The 21,044-nt window shown below is 45.4% G+C and overlaps 1 protein-coding gene across 3 annotated transcripts in view; it reads right to left on the minus strand.

Moving 5' to 3' along the window:
- STRIP2 (striatin interacting protein 2) overlaps positions 1-21,044 on the minus strand; it is a 40,593-nt gene that overhangs the window by 19,033 nt on the left and 516 nt on the right. Inside the window, exons 2-13 of one of the 3 annotated variants that reach the window (XM_037165838.2) lie at positions 16,158-16,227; positions 12,862-12,936; positions 11,793-11,927; positions 10,105-10,225; positions 9,246-9,308; positions 9,018-9,124; positions 8,214-8,341; positions 7,061-7,264; positions 5,567-5,802; positions 5,238-5,303; positions 4,462-4,525; positions 3,620-3,691 (exon numbers count right to left, since the gene is read on the minus strand). In XM_037165838.2, coding sequence (XP_037021733.2) covers positions 3,620-3,691; positions 4,462-4,525; positions 5,238-5,303; positions 5,567-5,802; positions 7,061-7,264; positions 8,214-8,341; positions 9,018-9,124; positions 9,246-9,308; positions 10,105-10,225; positions 11,793-11,927; positions 12,862-12,936; positions 16,158-16,227 — 1,341 coding nt within the window. Of the gene's footprint in view, positions 1-3,619; positions 3,692-4,461; positions 4,526-5,237; positions 5,304-5,566; positions 5,803-7,060; positions 7,265-8,213; positions 8,342-9,017; positions 9,125-9,245; positions 9,315-10,104; positions 10,226-11,792; positions 11,928-12,861; positions 12,937-16,157; positions 16,228-21,044 lie in introns of all 3 variants that reach the window. The other 2 variants (XM_037165839.2, XM_053657067.1) reach the window with 2 other exon arrangements.

Genomic DNA, 21,044 nt, shown 5'->3' on the forward strand with positions numbered 1-21,044 from the left:
GGCAACCTATGGTCTTGGAGAGGCAGGAAGGAGTGTTGGCTGGTAAGCTTTTGGGTATAAGTATTTTCTTTACTTCCCCAGTAGCTCCTACAATATCCCTTTCTCCTTTCTGACCCATTCCTTCATGTACAACTCTCTTCATCCTTTTGATGACCCCATCTAAGCCTTTTATCAGAGTAGGGAGACAGAGACCTCCAGTGCTCAAGAGGCTACTCAGGCTGCTGCCATCTTTGGCCAGTGCAGTCCTTCCTCACCCAAGGTCCCTCTCTTATAGGACAGGGGTCACTGCCATGAGAACCTGAGGTAGGGAGAAGTCACTAAGCCCCTTTCATCCCATACAACTCAGCTACTGCTTAAATAAGCAAAAGTCTTAAATGGGCCTTCAGTAAAGCCTGGCGATCCTGCCTGCTTGCATTCCAGCTCTCCAAAAGGCCCATTTCACACCTCCTCCCTGTTCTCAAACCAATCCCCTCGCCTCACAGCCCCTCAACAGATGCTAACCCTGCCTCATACTTCGTGGAGAAAACAGGAGCAGCCAGACAGGCATACCCTCATCTCCGAATCGCCAAATCACTGGGGACTCTCCACCTTCCTTCTTGGCAGGAAGGATCAGCCACCTGTGCTCCTATCAAAGGCCAACACGCTCTTCTCCTTTGTCAAGTGCAATCATTCTGTAATTATCCTCTTTGTCCCAGATCATCTGTTTTAGGACATAAATGGGCTCTAGACCACCTAGCTATAACACACTTCCCCGTGACCCCACCTTCAGCTACCGTACCTTTTCTACTCTCTTTGCAACAAAACTTCTGTGTTATCTGTGTCAGTCTGTGTGATACTGTCCACCCCCTTTCATTACATTCCTTTTTCAACACAGCAACCGGGCTTCTAGCCCCACCACTTCGTTTGGGGTGGTTCTTTTCAAGGTCATCGAGTTTCTTCATGTTGCCAAATCCAATGGGCACTTTGTTCTTATCATGCTCCATTTATCAGCTGCATCTGACACAGATGATCACTTGTTTCTTCTTGACTTTCTTTTCTTAGCTTTTGTAGTATCACAGTGTCCTGGATTCCCTCCCACCTCCCTGAGTGTGTTTCTTACCCTTTTTGCTGGTGCCTTTCCCGACCCATCCCACCTTAAACGTTGCTGTGCCCCAGGGCTGTGTTCTGGGTCCCTTCCTCTTCTCTATCTCTGCTCCCTCCCTGGGTTATCGCTAGTTCTGTTGTCATTTTAACACTGTCCATAACTCAACAGCTCCCAGATGTGTTTCTCTAAGCCAGGCCTCTCTCTAGAACCCTGGACCCATATATCTAATTGCTTGGCCGCTCTGCATGGGTGGCTAATGGATATTTAAAACTTACTATGACCAAAATAGAACTTTTGATAAAAGAGAACTTCCTGCTAGGCAAATGGTAATTATTCTAGATTCCCCTTTTTGCATCTCTATCCACGTCCAATTGAGCTATAACTCTTGTCAGCTACCCCTCCAAAATACAACCCAAATTTTCCTGAGCTCCACAATTGCTATTCCATTGTAAGTCACCATCATCTCTCACCTTGCCTACTGTGAGTTTCCTAACGAATCCCCACAACTCCCACTATTTCTTGATCCAGTTTCTACACAGAAGCTAATGGTTTTTAAAACAATGAGTTAGCTCTGCCTGGTGTGGGTCAGTGGACTGAGTGCTGGCCTGTGAAGCAGGGGGTCACTGGTTCAATTCCTAGTCAGGGCACATACATGCCTGGGTTGCAGGCAGGGCCCCCAGTAGAAGGCACACAAGAGGCAACCAACATTGATGTTTTTCTCCCTCTCTCTCTCCATTCTCCTCCAAAAATAAATAAATAAAATATTTAAAAAAAAAAGATAAATCAGATGATATCACTCCCCTATTTAAAACCTCCAAAGACCGCCAAATGGTTCCCACTACAAAGCGGAGCGCGGCGGGGACAGAGAAACGACACTGACGCCGGTCGCCCCGTCCTGGTAAACAACTAAGCCTTCGCTCCGCTCACTTAACAGCACGAATAGACCAAAAATGGCTCTAGGACAACTCAGAGCCCCAGAACCGATAGACCTAAGTGATGAAGAAATAGCCAGTCTTTCAGATGCACAGTTCAAAACACTGGTTATAAAGATCCTTACAGAACTGGTGGATTTTAGTCACAAATTAGAGAAACATATGGAAGCTAAATTAATTGAAATGAATGCTGATACAAAAGATACCAATAGTAATGGAAAGAAAATTGGGATTCAAATCAAGGGAGAGGACCAGACGGAAGAAAAAAATGATCAAACAGAAAGGAATGAAGAAATAAGAATTCAGAAAAATGAAGAGAAGCTTAGGAACCTCCAGGACATCTTTAAACGTTCCAACATCCGAATTATAGGGGTACCAGAAGGGGGAAAGGCACAACCACCAGTTGAAAAATTATTTGAACAAATAATAAAGGAGAATTTCCCCAAGATGGCAAAGGAAATAGACTTCCGAGAAATCCAGGAAGCTCAGAGAGTCCCAAAGAAGTTGGACCCAAGAAGGAACACACCAAGGCACATCATAATTATATTAGCCAAGATTAAAATGAAGGAGAGAATCCTAGAGGCAGCAAGAGCTAAGGGGACAGTCACCTACAAAGGAGTTCCCATCAGACTGTCAGCTGATTTCTCAAAAGAGACCTTACAGGCAAGAAGGGGCTGGACAGAGGTATTCCAAGTCATGAAAACCAAAGATCTACAACCAAGATTGCTCTACCCAGCAAAACTTTCATTTAGAATGGAAGGACAGATAAAGTGCTTCTCAGATAAGACCAAATTCAAGGAGTTCATCATCACCAAGCCCTTACTATATGAAATGTTAAAGGGACTTACCTAAGAAAAAGAAGATAAAAAAGATGAACAGTGAAAGGACAGCAAACTCACAGTTATTAAGAACCACACCTAAAACAAAAGCAAACTAAGAGGATAGCTAGATCAGGAGCAGAACCATAGAAATGAAGATCTCAGGGGGAAACAAAGGGGAGTGGGGGGGGGGGGGGGGAGAAATGAAAGGGGAGGTGAAAGTGGAATTTCTTTGGGGGGCGGGGGGGGAGAGAGTGACAAAAATAAAATAAAACCTCCAAAGGCATCTCTTATACTGTGAGTCAACTTTAAGCTCCCTGTCTTTGCTTATAGGTCTTGCATAAAGGTGGTTCAGACCACATCTCTCATTGCCTCTCCTATAAGCCCGCACCCCTCAGTGGGCCATACCACACGAACAGCTTTTGTTCACTACCTCTAATACTCTGAGCTTGCTCTCACCTTGTTAAGGCTGTTTCCCCTGCTTAGAATGCTCTTTCCCCTGGCCACTGCTTCTTATACCTCATATCTTGGCTTAACTGTCACCTTCTGGGAAGTCTACCTACCTTAGACTGCTGCATGCCTCTATTATGTAATTCTATTTAAATTCTCTTCACTATATCACCTGTTCTCCGATAGTCTTGTTTACTTAACTATCTTTTATCTTTAACATGTAAAGTCGGGGACCTTGTCTCACCTGGCACACACCAGGAGCCCCAAAACATGCACACATACTCTGTGACAGATTTCCCTTTGCCCTGTTCCTGTGCAGGACCCCCTTAACTCACCAGAGACATGGGGCACTTCTCCAGCTCCTCCTCATTCTTGATCTGAACATCTGCGATGGAGATGTATTTGTGCTGGGGAAGACAAGGCACCAAGGGGCTGAGGGCCTGAACCCCATGTGGACCAGCCTCTTGCTTAACTTCTTCAGTGACAAGGAAATGTTCTGTTTATGGCTCTGTCATCCAGAATAGGCCATGAACTCTTTGGAAACAGGAGTCTAATTCACCTCTTCATCATTAACACTGAGCAACGTGCTTCATATACAGTATGTCTGTTTGTTCCATGCTTTTCATTTGTTGATGAGCAGCAAACACCTAAGGATTTACCTTCAACCGAAATGCAAGGGGGAGCTGGGACCAGGCCCTTGGCCCTGGATCACGGCTCTGCAGGTTCTGCTGCACGTGTATGTGTATATGGAGTGATGATGATGGGATAGCAAAGGATTCAAGGTCTGTGCAAGAGGAGACTACTCTTAATCTTTGTGCTCACACACAGTTTAGATGTGGAGTAGTAGCCTGCTGCTCAGTCCTGGGCCTTTGGAAGTTAGTGGTCCTAAGGGAGAGAGAAGCGAGAGGAAAGGAAGTGAGGAATGGGAAGAGGGAGAGAAAGGAGCAAGGAGGAAAAAGGAATGAGAAGAAGAAAGAATAACCTTTTCATCTATCTGAATGTAGGAAACTGACAAGTTGGGAGAGACGCAATTTCTCTCTCTCTGGCCAAAATGCTTCCAGGAAAAGTAGAACAATAGATTCAGAATGTGTCTGGCAGAAGAGTCCCACCCAGAACCAGGACCCCACTAATCAAACTTGCCTTGATGGCTCCTTAAGCCTGAAGACTGAGTGCTCACCTGCTTTAGGGTCTTCACACTCTCATGGATGGGCCTGGGTAACCCAACCAAGGTTTCTGTGTCCCTATGAAATGCAAGACACACCAGGTTACAAGCTTCAAATGTATAGAGAACTACTGAGAGCCCCTGAAGGCACGGATTTCATGCCACTTTCAGCATCTGGTCCCCAAGATCTTTCTTTGCAAGCTTCCAGGTGCCTCATCATTGTTTTCTGACACAGAAGGAATGGTGCACGCAAGTGTCCCTGAAATTGGGATTTTTGTATGTATGAGTCTTTTGAGGACTCACTTTGTTTGGGGCTGGTAGGTTCCTACTTAAAAGGACATGTAACCCAAGACACTTTTGAGGGTAAAACACCAGTAACAATGCCTTCTTAGGTTTTGTAGAGGAGAGTGGGAAGGATTCATGAGGGTGAGAGGGTAAGGAAGACTGGATCTATTCTGACCGCGTCTCTTCTTCATAGAACTCTGGCCCATCAGAGCAGGAAGGGCCCCCAGGAACCATGTAATCCAACACTCTTTGAAGAAATTGAAGCCTAAGAGGGAAATGACTTGTCCCTGAAGGCCTTACACTGGCTAACAGCATACAAGTCCTTCTAGGAAACCAGAAGGAAACATTTTGACAGGAAGAACCCAAAGTAGTTACTGGGAGCTGGCTACGGCCTAGCAGCTCTAGGTTGCACTGTGACTACTGGGCAAAATCTCTCATCCCCAGCCACCTACTCCTCTGGCCCCCTAAGAACCACTCTGCAGCCATTCTGACCATCTGTCACTTACTGCCCCAGAGTGAATCCGATGAACTTGTTCCTGCTCAGCTCCAAGAAGTGCTCAATGTCCTTCTGTCTGAGAGGACGGTTGGAGAGACGAACCCCAACGAAGGGAAGAAAAGCAAACCTTGAGAGAGGGAAGCTTTCTGAGCCCCTACCTCTCCAAATGGGGGATTATAACAGTGGGGGAAGAAAGCAGCCAACTGAGAGAACTTCAAATCTAGGGGTTCTGACTCCCAGCCCTGCATCGCATACATACTGAATACATAATCCACTCCACCCTGGGTCTTCAGTGACTAAAACCTCAAAGCTTGGGGTCCCTGGTTCTGTCAAACCTACCTGACCTTGGGGGCCCAGGGTAGGCCCTTGGGAAAAGCCACCCGCTCAGCCGAGAGGGGTGCCTGCGAGGGTGGAGGCGGCACGAGAGGGTCCTGCTCCAGCAGGTCTAACTCTCCATCCAAGGTTCGCTCTCCATCGCCAGCAGACTCCTCTTCCTCCTCTGTGGCCGGTTCCTCAGTCTTAAAGAGATCTCTTTCGTTGTAAATGTCCAGGCTGTCTTGCTTAGTGAGGAGTTGCTGGGGATGGGGGTGAGGGGAAGGTATGCAGAGTCTCACCCCGGACATCCTTGTCTGAGGACAACCCTTTCCCACAGGCTGTTAGACTTCAGGGAACATGGAATGAGAACCCCACTTTTGTGAGAACAGCCCCTTCCCACCTTGATCCTACTGCCCCCACCGGCCCCAGGACAAACAGCTTTCAGACAGCCATGCCACAGAGAGGGCATGGAACACAGATAATCCCAAAGTCATAGTAACTTAGCTTTCAGAAAGAATGAGGCTCCCCCCAGCCCCCACCCCAGCACTTTCCTTCCTAATTATGCTCTCTCTGCTTAGGTGAACATTTAATTAGTTTGCCTTCTGTGGGCATACACCAGCTGGCTAGCTGAGGAAGAAGAGGACAGAAGCTTGCTGCTAGGCAGAGGGAAGTGAGTTTGGAATTTTAAATCTTGTCACAAAAAGAAAAAGGTTGGACAGAAATAGGCCAAAAAGTTAACAGTCCCTGCCTCTGGTTGTTAAGATTGTGGGTGATTTTTCCTCTCTTCTTCTCATTTTATATTTGTGCCTAGTTTTCTATAATGAGAAAGCATTACTTTATAAAACAAAAAAAATACAGGTTTAAAAAAAATCTCACTGATGATGATGTAGGCTAGCTAACTGAGTGTGCCTGGCTGGCCCTGGCGCCTGTAGGTGGTGAACCCAGGCAAGTGAGGCAGGTGAGCGCGTGGGAGCACGGTCAGGTCTCAGTGTGACTCATCCTGGCCTTTCCAGAGATGCAGATCATACCCGGAACCCTAACCTTTCATCTCCCAAATGTAAGCCTCTTGTTCCAAGGCCAGACAAGAAAATGGTCAACTCAGAGTAAACCTTCTTGCTGCGAAGTAAATGGAGAAGTGCCTCTCCCTCAGGCACAGGGAGTTTCTGGGAGACCTCTTGAGGTGCCTGGGTCCCAATCCCCAAGATTATACCACAACCAAAGGCTTGTTCAGGATGCTAAGGACCTCCAGGCACTGAGGTCCAGGCCAGTGACCGTGGAGCGAGACACGGGCCTATAATGTGATATCACAATGTTACATCATGACAGCCCAGGAATCGGTCAGGGCTAGGGGACAGAACCCAAAGGACAGACTCCAGGGTTTCAGGTTGGGCACAGGGCTAAGGAGGGGCACAATGAGCTTGGTCATTCACTGCCCTTTCCCACCACATCTGGAGCAGCTTAGAATCTCGATTTCCAGATAGCTAGTGTCACGATGCGACTGTTTGCTTTAGTCCATACCCTTCGAGAACCACGACGGCCTCGCAACTTGGAGGGTGGGGGTGCCAGCTGAGACTCCCCCAGGTCGAGAGTGTAAGAAGGCGGGGAGGCAGCACGCATGCTCTTCACTACTTGGATGCTGTCCTCAGCCAGCGGCGGCAGGCCCAATTCTGCGCGCTTCTGTACTTTGAGAGCCTGTAGGTGCTCAAATCCACCGAGGGTAAACTGAGGCGTAAACAGGAAAGGGGCAGGGAAGAGAAAGGGAGGGAAGGAGTCACAGAGAGCAAGGTCAGGTAGGCACAGATGGAGAGGAACAGCCACAGCCTTCAGTCCCCTCACACCCCAACCTTAGTTGGGCAGTAATAAAACAGGAAGGGGCAAACATGGTCACTATCCCAGTCTGAGGGATATCCTGACTTAGGGGTCGGGATAAAGCATCGTTTACTGACCTAGGGCTGGGAGTATCACCAGAAACTAAGAAAGGGACTAACTCCTAGGGGTCTCCGCTGAAAAAAGAGGGAAATTTATCTCCCTCTTTAATGAACACATACAGATACTAAACCCCTGGTCACTCAATCTCCTCTGTAGTCACAGGGGGAACCGCCCTGCAGTTGGGTAACTTTACCAGGCAGTTCCCCCCTAGGATGCCTGCCCATGACCGTATGTTGTTCAGCTAGTCCTGTGGCGTGGGAGCCAGAGATGAAGGATCTGGTTGGATAATTAGTAACAAAACTACAAGCATACACTTATAAGGACTTCATTTTTTAAAAGCAAATGCTGTATTTATCTGGATGGAGGGCAGAGGGCAGGCACTAGTCCCCACAATTTATAGCTACAGAAACTGAGGCACAGGGAGCTGCCCAAGGTAGGCAGTATGAGCAGAGGCGAGATCTCCCAATTCTTAGCCAGTGCTCTCGGCATAAAACACAGGTTCTATCAAGGCAAGACGCTGTGATACCCCAACTCATAGAGTGGCATCTCTTGTCAGTCCAACAGAAATGGATAATCTGCTTGATGCAGAACATCTGATTTCTCCAGGACAGCCCGTTGCCCCTCCAACAGCTGCCCTAGTCTTCTGCCTAGCTCCTGCCTGCAGAATCGGAATGGAAAACACAGAGGTAGGAGAGGGCACTGCTGCTCTCTAAGATGGGAGTGAGGAGAATGTGACACTCACCATGACCACCTTCCAGAGCAGAAGCAGGACCTTCTTTATGGGAAAGTGGGCAGCCAGGCCGCTGCAGAACTTGGTAACCATGGAGAAAAGCAGAAGGGCAAAAGGCTCCTCATTGTGCATGGAGAAACCTGGAGGGTGTGGAGAGGCGAGGGGGAAAGTGAGCACGCTGCACCCGAAAGCCAGCTCCTCTAACCCTGATTCTGGTGCACTCGCCGCCCCTGAAGGATCTGAGTACCTGGTCCTGAGGTGAGGCTGTGGAGGTAAGATGGCTTGGCTCCCAAAGCTTAGAGTAGATTCCAAAGTAAAAGTAACAGTAATAATGTTGCTTTTCTGGCTGAAGGACTCAATGCATTTGGTGCATCACAACTCACTTTCTCACAACACTGGATATAGTTTAAAAATCCCATCAGCTTTCCTATCTTATGACTGATGACAACAACGGATGTCAACCTCTCTGATGATACCAACTTACATTGGAGCAGAGTTCAGTTTGCAAGGTGACTCAACTCATGTTCTCATGGGGGATTCATGGGAAAATGAATGGGAGAGGGGTGCTTATCCCCATTTACGATCAAGGAAATTAAGGCACAGAGAAGACATGTCATTGGTCCTGGCTCACAGGCACAGGGGCAATCAAAGCAGGCCCTGTTGCCTGCTGTGCCATATTTCTGCCCTAAAAGAAAGAATGTTAATTTGGAAAAAAGAAAAAAGAAAGGCTGCCTGCCTCCCCTATTCAGATGCTATTCTTCCACCACTGGGAATCACTGGGGACCCCATCCCTACCCTTCCCTACATGCCACTTACTTAATTCCGTGCGGAAGGTCTCCCGGGCAGTCCTCCACCTGTAGGAGTCTGTTTCTCGCTCTAGGCGGATATTTTCCACCATCAGGTACATGACACTCAGGAGAACCCTGGAGTTATAGAAGGGTCACAAGAGGTGCCCAAGGCAGCTCCTAGCCTACAGTCAGAAGGGCAAAGAATAACCCGTTGCTAGCCATCCCTTGTATCCATGCCACGGCCAGCCCCACTCACCGGAGCTCTGTGCTATCAGCAATGGAGATGGCTGGTTTCCGAAGAGCACTGCTACAGGCCTGGCTGTTGCTTCCATGGGAAGGAGGGAAGAATGAGAACCCATAAGGGCTCTTTATTCACTGTGTTCCCACTGATCATGCACACAAACACCAGTACCTGCCACTCCCTGGCTATGTAGCTATAAAGAAATTGGTTTAAGGTGCAGGAACGCATAAGATTCCCCCACCACCTGGGCAAACCCTTATCTGTGGTGAGGATGGGCGAGGGCAAGGCCTGTGATACTCACTCCTCTTGGAATCCCCACTGTGGCTGGTGCTGTGCCGGGTACAAAATGGATGCTAAACAACACTTGATGAATAATAAACAGATTTCACCCTACCTAAAACTCCTGGGTGGTAGACATGAGACAAAACGAGGGTTCAATACGGTCATAGGAGCAGATAGGGCCTCCTCTAGAGCTATAATCCATGAGGGAAAGAACCGGGCACACAAAAGGAACTGGTCCTATACCTCTTGGGTCATGTTCTCAGCCAGAAGAGTTTTCTTTGTGGATTCCAGAGTTAGGCTGAGCCGAGAAGGTGTTTGGGTAAAAGGGCAACCCACCCAAAATAGGCCCCTGAAGCCCAGGATTGAAGCTGTAAGTGGGGCAGAAGCAGCCAAGGAGTCCAACCTCAGAGATGAGGACAGAATATCAGTGAGCATGGCTGAACGGAGGGGAACTGTCAATGTGAGCTTCGGACTGAGTGTGAATAGACCCGGCTCTGCATAGAGGTCTCTACATTAAGGAAATCAGCACAGGACACGAGGTACCCTCCAAGGAAAGGGGTTGTCTAGGGCAGCCCTCCCTACGGCTTCTCACTCGATTTCCATGTGGAGTAGCTCCAAGAAGGCCGAGAAGGTCCCCATCTGATAGAGCAGGAAGCAGTTGTACCTGGACCAGTGTAGCACATCAACCTCTGAATCACACTCCCCAAACGTTCCTGAAAGACCAGACAGTGCCATAGGGGCTGAGTGGGACAGTGTACCCCAGTTCTTTCCACCCTGTCCCGAAATCTTAGAGCCATATTCCAATACCCTGCCCAACAATGAGGCTGACAAGTATAGGACCAGGGACTCCTAGAACTTCCTGGAAAAAGGCAGGGGAGAGGAAGGGCAGACTTCAGGATTAGGTCCAATGTGCTCATCAATGGCCTATCTTAAGTTTGAGTTCCCTGAGAAATAGATCCAGAGATGAAAATTCAAGTACAAGTAGTTGACTTAGGAGTTGATCCCTGAAATCATCAGTAGAGAAGGGAAGTGAGATAGGGAAGAGAAGGCAGCCAAAAGCTCAGTCCCAGGAAAACTCTGGGAAACAGTGTCAAACACACCACTCAGAACCATCCCACCTAAGAGGATCCCACCCAAGAGGGGTGAGGCGGTCAGACTATTCACCCGCTAACCCCATCATGATGAGTGCTGCTGGACTAGGGCAGCGCATTCATTCCTTAGCGCTCCTGGCTGCCCTGTGTGGGGGCAGAGAAAGCCCTTGAGCAAAAAGATAAAAGTACTGGCACCCGAAATTTGGTCATAGCACCAGACCCAATAGATATGGGTGGTTACTGCCTTGTTTGCTGTAGTCTTCCCTTCATACCATGTCTACTCTCTTTCCTCTCTATTTATGACTTTTATAGTTTTTTAGCTCCCAACTAGTCAGTTCTGCCAAAAGGCCCCTTACTTATAATCTAAGGGTTTATTTTTACTATTCCAGCTCAGCTATCTCATTTCTCTTTCCAACACCTGGTAACAGTTCTCTTCTGGAAAGTTGTCCTCAATTAATCTCTTTGAGTTCTGATAATCTCCAAATTACAGCATCCACTCCTGCTGCTATTTTGGCTTGAACCTTCTAAATGTCAACGAGAAACAACACAGAGGGTCCACGTGTGCATCCGAGGCACGCCCCCGCCTTCCCTCAGGGCCGGGGCCAGGCCACTGATGATAAAGCCTCCACGCTTAGCTGCAGCTGGTAGTACATCGTCAGCTCTGGACACACTGACCCTCTTGCTAGTCTCCAAATACAATTATAGCCCAGGTTAAGGAAAAGAGAACTCGTAAGAAATCCTGATATGCCTGGTAAGATAAAGCTCAATTCCAAGGGATCCAAAAGAGTACCTACTACAATGTCCACATCTTCTTCACAAGCACCACGTTATTTCTAGCACAGGAAAGATCTGCCCTTGAAAGGTGGGGACCTTGACCTGGCTGGGTAGCCAAGGTAGTTAGGGTGTTGTCCCAATACGCCAAGATCGAGGGTTCAATCCCCAATCAGGGCACACAGAAAAATCAACCAATAAATGCATACATAAGTGGAATAACAAATAGAGGTTTCTCTCTCACCTTTCCTCTCTCTCTCAAAATCAATAAATAAAAATTAAAAAAAAAAAAAAGGAAAGGCGGGGACCTTGCTTTCCCAGCATAGCTTGCTTCATCCTACTCCTGACAGCACCATTTCTCTCGCTAATCTCCACCCCTCTAAAGTCGGCGAAGGAGTTGGCAAAGGTGGTCACTCACCTTGGGCCAGGTAGAGAACAGCCCGGGCTACCTTCAGTCGCCGCTCCCTACTGACCACCTCCAGCCGGTCCAGGAGTCCCATCACATAGGCCTTCTGGGCATCTTCCTCCAACTCCAGCCACTCCTTGCCCTGCACTGGGGACAGAAGGGCGTATGGATCTGGTGCCAGCTGCTGCCTCCCCTTCCTGGAAAAGCTTCCGATAGCATATCCAGCCCCCTACAGAGTTTCCTCTTTAAAAGCTTTCTTTATTTAGCTGAGAAAAATAAGAATGCGAAAAGTAAAAGACTCATGAAGTTCTTGCCTGAACCCATTCTGCAGCCTCATCTTCTTCCACATCCCCTCTGTCTACATGCAGCCTGTATTGTCCTCTCTGCCTTTCTTCAAGACGTTCCCTCTGTCTTCCTATGTAGGCAATTTCTGCTCATCATTACAGATCAGATACAAAATTACCTCTTTCCCACTAGTGCTCCAGCCAGAAGCTCTGTCCCTGAAGACACTTTACTTGTCTTATGACACTTACCATTTCCTCCTGGTCTGAGCTAGTTTTGTGATGTACCTATCTCCCCTTTGTTATCTAACCATAATCTCTTTGAAGACACACAAATTCACCTTCATCCCTGCCCCCTGCACCTCTCAAAAAACAAGTACTCACCACACCACTGTTGAATTGAAAAGTGAATTGCCACTGAGCAAGTAAGGGAACAGTGTGGACACATGAAATTATTATTAGATGCCATTCAGAGTGGAGAACGGGTTGAACATGAAGGTCAAAGATTAAGCACAGGGTTCTACCAGGCCACCAGTGCAGCCCCACCTCTTTATCTCTCTGCCCTCTTGGCCCTTTACATCAGGGAAAGGGACCTAGCTTAGGCTTCTCTTGCTTCCATTCCATGGCCTTTCCACTGGAGATATAGGAAACTCTGTCTCATATGCAAGAAGGGATAAAGAAGTTGTATGGTTATGAAGAGGATGAAGAAGGATCATACATTGTTTTCAGTTTTTTCTAGATCAGGCAGAGGTATCACGGGAAAAAAAAGCAGGTCTCTATGAATAAGGGTCTGGGATCACCTTGAGTCTTGAAATCTTCTTCAAAGCACCTCCTGTTGGTGGTGAATTCCAGGTTTTCAGTGTAGCTGTACAATTCTGTGGCAGGAAAGATAGGACAGAGTCACAAACACTCCATAGACCCTTACAGACGTGGTCTGGAGTAGAGAGAGTGGCATGAAAGAGGTAAAACTCCCAATACATTCCTGTGTCCAGTTCAATCCAGAGCCAGCTTCCTCCCTTTTGGAGCAGTTAAAAATAGCCACTTGTGTCCCTGGGTGATTAAACCATCAAACCTGTCGTCCTCCTGCCAGCTGGCTGCTACAGCAGAGAAGGCAGGCTTCGACATTTGGTGAGGGCCAGGAGGAGGGCTGGAGCTGAGAGGGCTTAATGTTATCACTTCTGTTTCACAGGGCAACCCCAGTCAGCCCGGATTGGGACTACCCTGTCTCTAGGGAAGAGGAGGGCAACAGAACTCCTAAAATGTAAAGGTAAGATCTTTGTGCTGTTCAAGGAGCCAGTGTGCGAGCGGGAGAATATGTGTTAGATGGCTTTGGGGTTGGAGCCAGTCCCTTCCCTCCCTGCTGAGTTTCCTCGAAGGGTATAGAAGTTTAGGCCCACAGCCACCCAGGCAGAGATAGCATCGAACCGTGTAGAGCAGCTCCAGTTACCAAAGGGCTACCTGTACCCAGGTGAGTCTAACTTCGTTGACAGTAGTCTCTCAGTACAAAATGCAGGGCACTGCTGAGAAATAAAAACGGCCTTTCCTTTCCTACTGCACACACACACATGCACACACACACTCCAGACAATTACACCAGTACCCTCATCCTACAGAGGACAAAGGACTGTAGTTGAGAAATGAAATCGGTGGTAAGACAGGTTTCCTCAAAGCCCTGTTCCCTGAGACCCTTGCTGGAAATTTAACTAGGTCAGATAATTCACAAGGAGAAATTCACTTATGTTTAGCCAGTTGTCTAATGGTGAGGAACGCCTTGTCTGGGAGTCTTTTTGAGTCCTGAGTTCCAGAATCCTGGAGTGACCAGAAACAAGTCCCATCTCTGAATCTTATAAAATTTAGAGTCATTATTGAGTAGTGTGTGTGTGTGTGTATGTATATATATTTCTCACAAACCTAGTCAGAGAAGAAAGGACTCTCTGAGGTACTTTGTTTTTGTTTTTAAATTTTTGATCATGAACTTCCATATACGGATAAATATACATGATCTATAAAACACCTGTTTATCTTCTACCCAGATTAAACAAATAGTAACATTTGGCAACTTTGCTTCAGACATCTGAAGTTCCCGCTTCCTCTCCAGTCTATCTTAGGCCTCTCTCTAATGTAGCTGCTACAATGAAATTGGTGTGTATGCTTCACATGCCTATTTTTATTCTTTGTACTACATATGTATGTGCTGAAAGCAATATGATATCATTCTGTTTTAAATTTTTTTTAAATCCAAGCAGTATCTATCATATTGTATACATTATTTTTTCTTTGAAATCTTTTTTATTATGTGTCTTTCAATAGATTTTTACAAGAACAACAGCATGGTGAACATGCCCATTTACTTAATTGACACTGCTCTCAAACGAGTGTGCAACCGGCATTCCTAGGAACATCTTTTAGACTCACATGTTGAAGCAGTTTGACACTTGTATGAATTATTTTGTCACTGTTTCTTTTTCTCCCTCAGCATTATGATTTTTTTTTAAAGATTTTTATTTATTTATCTTAAGAGGGGAAGAGAAGGAGAGAGGGAGAGAAATATCAATGTATGGTTGCTTCTCGATGTCCCCTGCTGGGAACTGGCACCTGTTAGGAACTGGCCTGCAACCCAGGCATGTGCCCTGACTGGGAATCAAACCGCGATCCTTTGGTTCACAGGCCCACGCTCAATCCACTGAGCTACACCAGCCAGGGCTCAACATTATGTTTTTAATCTTCATTGACATTGAAATATATTAATATAGACCAATTATTTTAATGGCCATATATCGATATACTACAGTTTATCCATTCCTTCCTAAGTTGTTTTCCATTTTCCACAATGGCTGCAACAAACATTTCTGCACATGCCTTCTTGAGCCCAAGTGTTTTTTTAAAGTATATATCCAGATGGTTGGGTCACACTATGTGCGCATGTTCCGTTTCGCTAGATGTGACCAAACTGCTTTGTAATTGTTCACTCTGCTTTCTCATGCCAAGCAGTGTATAAAAGTACTCATTTCTCTGCACCTGCACCGACCCCAGGCTTTTAAGTTTTGCAATTTGATTAATGTAAAATAATATCACATTACTTTAATTTGCTTTTCCTCACTTAAAAATGTAGTTGAACATCTTTTCATATATTTATTGACCATCTGGTTTTCTATTTTATGAATTCCTATTCATATTCTTTGACCACTTCTCTACTGGCTTGTTCTCTCCTCTCCCTCTTCTCTTCTCTCCCACCCCGCATATGCACATTCTGGATTCTAATCCTTTGTTGGTTATTAAACTTAGCTCTCTATTTCTGTCACTCATCACAAAAATTTATTCCCTGTACTTATTCACAAGAAAATTTTTAAAAAACATTTGTCTCTTTTCTTCAAAAAAAGTCGTGTCTCAAAAGTGTCACTTCCATGTGACAGAATAGTTAACTTTCACACCATCTCCACCCAAAGCTCATTTATTAATAACTGGCATTCGCAGTACGTGTAACATGGAGTTCCTTAATGTGAGGAGATCGCATTTAGCCTAAGCTGAAAATCCAGACAGAAGCAGCCTAGCACAGCTCCACAAGGATGGCTGTAGGAGACATGCCCAGCCTTCCCAGCTGGCCAGTTGTCTGTAGTTTTTCTTCAGACATTGCTGAGATTTATTTAACGGGGAGGTGTTGGGGGAAGGCAGCAAGATGAAGGTAGAGGAGAAAAGGAGAGAGACAGGATGGGACAGAGAAGGAGAGGGTGGCAGAAAGAAGGAGGCGTGCAGAAATATGGGCGAATATGGGAAGAGACAGAGAGGAGAAATAGGAGAAGGTGGAGAGAAAATAGATTCCAGAGTGCACCAGAAGAGAATAAAGAAGGGTGAGCAGAAAAGGATGACAGAATGAAAGAACAGAGAATAGCATGGCTGAGGGAAAATTCAGAGGGAAATGTGAAAGCGAACACGGAGATATTTGCTACTGGAGAGTGGAGAGAAGAGGGAGTATAGAGAACAGCCTTTGTTCTATAGCTCCCTACTGAGAACAAACGAACCACCAAGGGAGATGACAAGCCCCTTCCTTCTCCCCCTAGGTCATCTTCCACTCTCTACAGACTCATCCACCTCATACCTGACAACTCTGCTGCGTGCCCATCCGCATCTCCATATTCAAATTCCAGAGTGGGGCAGTCCACAGAGCCCTGTAATGGAGAAATCTTTGTGGTAATTTGGAGAAAGAGTTGACAAAAGATTATACCCTCATTTCATCCTCTTCCTCTCTTGAAGGCCAAGGTTAGATCAGGGCGGGCAGCTAGAAAAGTCCCATTTGTGCCTCTCACCAAAGAGGAGTCCTCCTACAAGCCAAAATTGAGGCTCAGTGCAGGGTGGGGCTGAAGATTCCTATACAGAGTCAGAAACTCTGGGTAAAGGGCCAGGATTGTAAACGGATATGAAAGCTACAATCTGTGCCCGTATCTGACCTACATAAACACAGATCGGAAGAGCATCTAGTTGAAATGAGATGGACAAAAACAAGAGGTGAACTGCATTCTCCTTCAGCTCTGTCATTAACCCACTGTATCATTTTGGGTGAATCTCATTCTGTGGATCTTAGTTCTTCATCTGTAAGAATAAGACCTTCAGCTCTAATGTCCCACAACTTGAGGATTATCAAAGAAGGTAGCGTTTCCACTTGCAGTTGTATTAAAGACGAGATTTCCTATGATGTGTATGTACCCATTATTTTAACATAATCACTAAACTCTTTAAGCATTTTCAGGTATTTCCTACCAGTATATACTAACATATATGAATTTTAAAAATTTTGAATCTCGGCTCTTTGGCATACTCTGTCATACACTGTGTGATCTTGAACAAATTATTTAACCTCTCAATGTGATATAAAAAATATATTTGGTCTTTGCCCCACTCTCCTCCCCTTTCTGGCACAGAACTCCTAAAACCTCTGGAATTTCCTGAGTGATAGGAGTGTCTGTTTATTCATAAAGAGCCCTGTCAACCATACTTGAGTTTAAGCTAACGAGGTGACTCACTTGAGCCCAAAGAGAGTTTGAAAAGAGGGGCTGGCCCTACCTCCAGGGAGGGAGGAGAGCAGAGACCGAGTTCAGTTACAAGGCCAGAGGTTTAATCCGCCAAGCCTAGGTAATGAAACTCCACATAAAAATCATGAAACAACAGCTTTGGGCATACCAATGTGCTAGGATGGCAATGCCCCCAAGAGGGCACGGAAGCTCTGTACCACCCCGCTCCCCTGCCGTATTCTATGGCCCTCTTTATCTGGCTGTTCCTGAGTTGTATCCTGCATATAATAAAGTTGTAATCGTAAGTTTAGCACTTTTCCGAGTTCTGTGAGTCCTTCTAGTGAGTGATCAAACCTGAGGAGGGTGTTATGGTAAGCCCTGAATTTGTTGTTGTCTAGGCCAAAGTGTAGATAGCCTGGGGACCGCATTTGTGGCTGGTGTCTGAAGTGGGCGTCAGTATTGTGGCCCTGAGCCCTTAATGTGTGAGGACTAAGCTAACTACTGGTATTGTCAGAACTAAATTGAACTGGTGTCAGGGAATTGTTGCAAAACGATATGTTCAGTCTTTTAATCTGTAAACTCAGGATAGTTCATAGTGCCATTATAAGGACTAAATGAGTTAACGTGGGAAAAATACACATCACCTAGCACTTGGTAGAACTATGTAGGTGGTTTATTCTACTTAGAATTTTAATGTTATATAAGATTTTTCTCATATTACTATAACAGTTAAGTGGACAGATATATATTGGTTTACTTAACCAGTTCTGTACTGTGAACATTTAAATTGTTTTTAGTTTTTCTTTACTTGTAGCATGAAGCTGTAATACACTTACAATTTTTCTCATATTTAGCATCTTTCCTAAGGATAAATTTTTATTAACAAATCGGTGCATCAACTTTATAAATATTTGTATGACTCTTTGTACATGACAAGTTGTCTTCCAAAACCACTTTATCAATTTACACTGCCAACAAGGCAAGTCATGTTGAACTGCACTAAGCAAGAATTTTTCCTATAACTTCTCTATTACAGAGACAAGGGGGGAGAAAAAGAGAGGGTGGGGAATGACATAAGATTGTTGTTTTATTCTGATAATATAGAGACTTAAAAATATCTTTAAAAAATATATTTTAAAAAGAAAGAACAGTGTAATAGCCCCCAAATGGAAGGACTCATTAAAAGCATGGTTCTTCAAACATTTTTGGCTATAAGTAAACTTTACATTCCGTCCTAACATACACACACACACACACACACACACACATGAAATCAAAGTTTAGCAAAATATAGTTACCATTACTATATGTGATACACATACAGTAATGTTTTCTACTATTCTATTAAAAATATATATATATAGGTTTCAACTCACAGGTCAACCCTTACAGTTTGAAAAACACTTGTTTTAAATTGCCTACATCCTTTAATGCATTGAACTATATTTTATGAAAAACTCATTTCAATGCCCTGAATTTTCCTCGTTTTGCCACAAACTTTGTCAAGGACTCTGGGAACCAATTAAACCAGGAGATGTGGCTGAAAGAGGCCTGAGGTGAATCCTTTGGTAGATTAAGAATCTTTTTATTAAGCAAACTATTATTATCTAGCCTCGTTTTTTAGGTTGGGAAGTTCATACCTAAAAGCCATTGGGAGAGGGTGGGTCAACAGTGTCCCTATGAACAACGATGTACACAGGAGGCTATCTTGACTTGTGCCAAGTAATTCTCTTTCAGTGACTCTTTAGAACCCCTAGAGAGAAAAGAAAACCTTTTCTCCTGAAGACAACCTTCCACAGGAAAGCAAAACGGGGGAGGGAAAGAAAAGCAGATCTGAGCTGGTACCTGGGTGTTGTGGAAATGGGGGTATACCGACAGGTAGAAGCAGCTCTCCTGCCGCAGTGGAAGGTAGAGGAAAGCTAATCTTTCCAGCCAGTCTTTTGGCAGGCAATGAAGCCAGACAGCGAGGATCACTGCAGTTGCTCATTTCCAAGCAGGAAAAGTGCAGCTGCAGACAATCTGGAGGTAAACTGCGGTGCAGGTGGAAAGCTCTGAGTTTCTGGATACTGAACATACCAGCAAAGATAAAGTACCGGGTTGGCCAGAAAGTTCCTTTAGTTTTTTTCCATAAAATAAAAGACACATTTTTCATTTTCACCAATAACTTTATTGATTTGTATTTTGAGTATGTTGGCTATCTCCCATTATTGCCCTCTAGTGGGTAGAGGCCAGGGGTTGCTGGTAAACATCTTCTAATGTACAAGACAGCCCCACAGAAAAGAATTATTTGGCAAAAATGTCAACAGTACCAAGAAACTTCACAAACCACTTTTGACAGTTTGATCAGTAACAGCACCTTCTCCATACCCTGCACAAATCCTTTTTTGCATTTCAGTTGCATGGTTACCTTTCTTGAAATAATAAAGCATAATACACCAAAAATGTTGCATGTTTTTCCATCTTCAATATTAAAATCGCTGCCCCCAAATTCACCTATTTTGATATGGTTTAAAAAAATACATGCTGATATGACAGCTGTCAAAACACAATCTAACAAAATTGTTTCAAAAGACAACTAGGCACTACTGGAGTCATCATACGGAGAAAAAAATAAATGAACTTTCTGGCCAACCCAATACTATCAGAGCCTTTTCCTGAAGGAAGATTGACAGGTAGGGACAAGACATCCAACATTAGAAGGAATTTTAATTCCCTCCAAGAACATATCATTCTGAAATTATTTTATTTATTAGGATATTATCTCTCTCCACTCCCACTAGAATGTTAGCTTCATAGGGCAAGGATGTTATCTTGTTCACGGCTGTATTCTTAGCACCTAAAATAGTGCTGGGTGTATAGAATGACTACCTACCTCCTCTTCTGCTCCCCAAAAACACATTTGAGTAATAACAATGTCTCTATGGGGGAGGAAGCAAAGGGTGCCCTAAAAGACCAGATTGGCACTTAAGCAGTGGGGAAGATGATGCGGTGAATAGAACCCTGAAAGGCGGTGTGATCTGGGATGAGTCTTTTCACCTCCTCTACTTCTCTTTTAAAAAATGGGATCTTTCTGTATCAAGAAGAAAAGCAAACATGAAATCCTTTTGGAAACTGTGAGATACTATTCAAATGGGAAGCCAAGGACCTGGCCTCCAGTACCAGCTCTGTGCCTTAATGATGATGATATACAGGACTAAGAGCTACTCTGAACTGACCCATTACATGCACTGTATGAAACATTTTACATTCGGTCACCTCACTTTGACTTTATTACAGCCTTCTGAGGTAGACAGTGTTAACCTCATTTTACAAATGAGGAAACTGGAGCTCCTAGAGGTTTGGCAATTTGCCAAAGTCGCAGAGCCCTGGATGCAAAAGCTGGGCTGGCTGGCTCCGAAGCTTGGTGCTCCCGGCCACTATGCCAGATGTATGATCTTGGGTAAGTTACTTCTGTAAAAGAAATAGCTAAACCCGGATGATCTCTACAGATGCTTCTACACCTGACATTTTGTGATCTATTCTCCTGGTCCCCGCTCAGATCCAATTTTACTCTGGGCTAGTTGATAAGAGACTGGCTGGAGGAGGAAAGTGGGGGAGTGACGATAATCCAATCCTTTCATCCCCCTGGTTAGGGATTTTTGTTTTGTTTTTTAGGACAGGAAGCAACCCAAACAAACATTCACACTCCTGTGTGGGTTTGTATCCTGGGCCAGTTCCATCTACTCACTCCTGTACTGCCCCACCTGAATCCTGTCTTATTAACCCTTCCAAGAACTCCCTAAAGAGCCTGCCAGCACACCCGGGGGAAGGGAAGGCACAGCTGGATGGGCTCCGGGAGCCTTAGGCTGGCAGGGCGGCTGCCCACCCCCCCACCCCCCGCACGCCCGCTCCTCTTTACTGCGGCGGAACTCAGGTCTCCCGCCCCTCACGCCAGTCGCTCAGCCTCTCCGCGCCAGTTTGCTGCTAAACCGAAGATA

The sequence above is a fragment of the Artibeus jamaicensis genome, unplaced genomic scaffold, assembly GCF_021234435.1.
Source record: "Artibeus jamaicensis isolate MK-2021 breed Jamaican fruit bat unplaced genomic scaffold, CSHL_Jam_final scaffold_3307, whole genome shotgun sequence".
NCBI classification, from domain to species: Eukaryota; Metazoa; Chordata; class Mammalia; order Chiroptera; family Phyllostomidae; genus Artibeus; species Artibeus jamaicensis.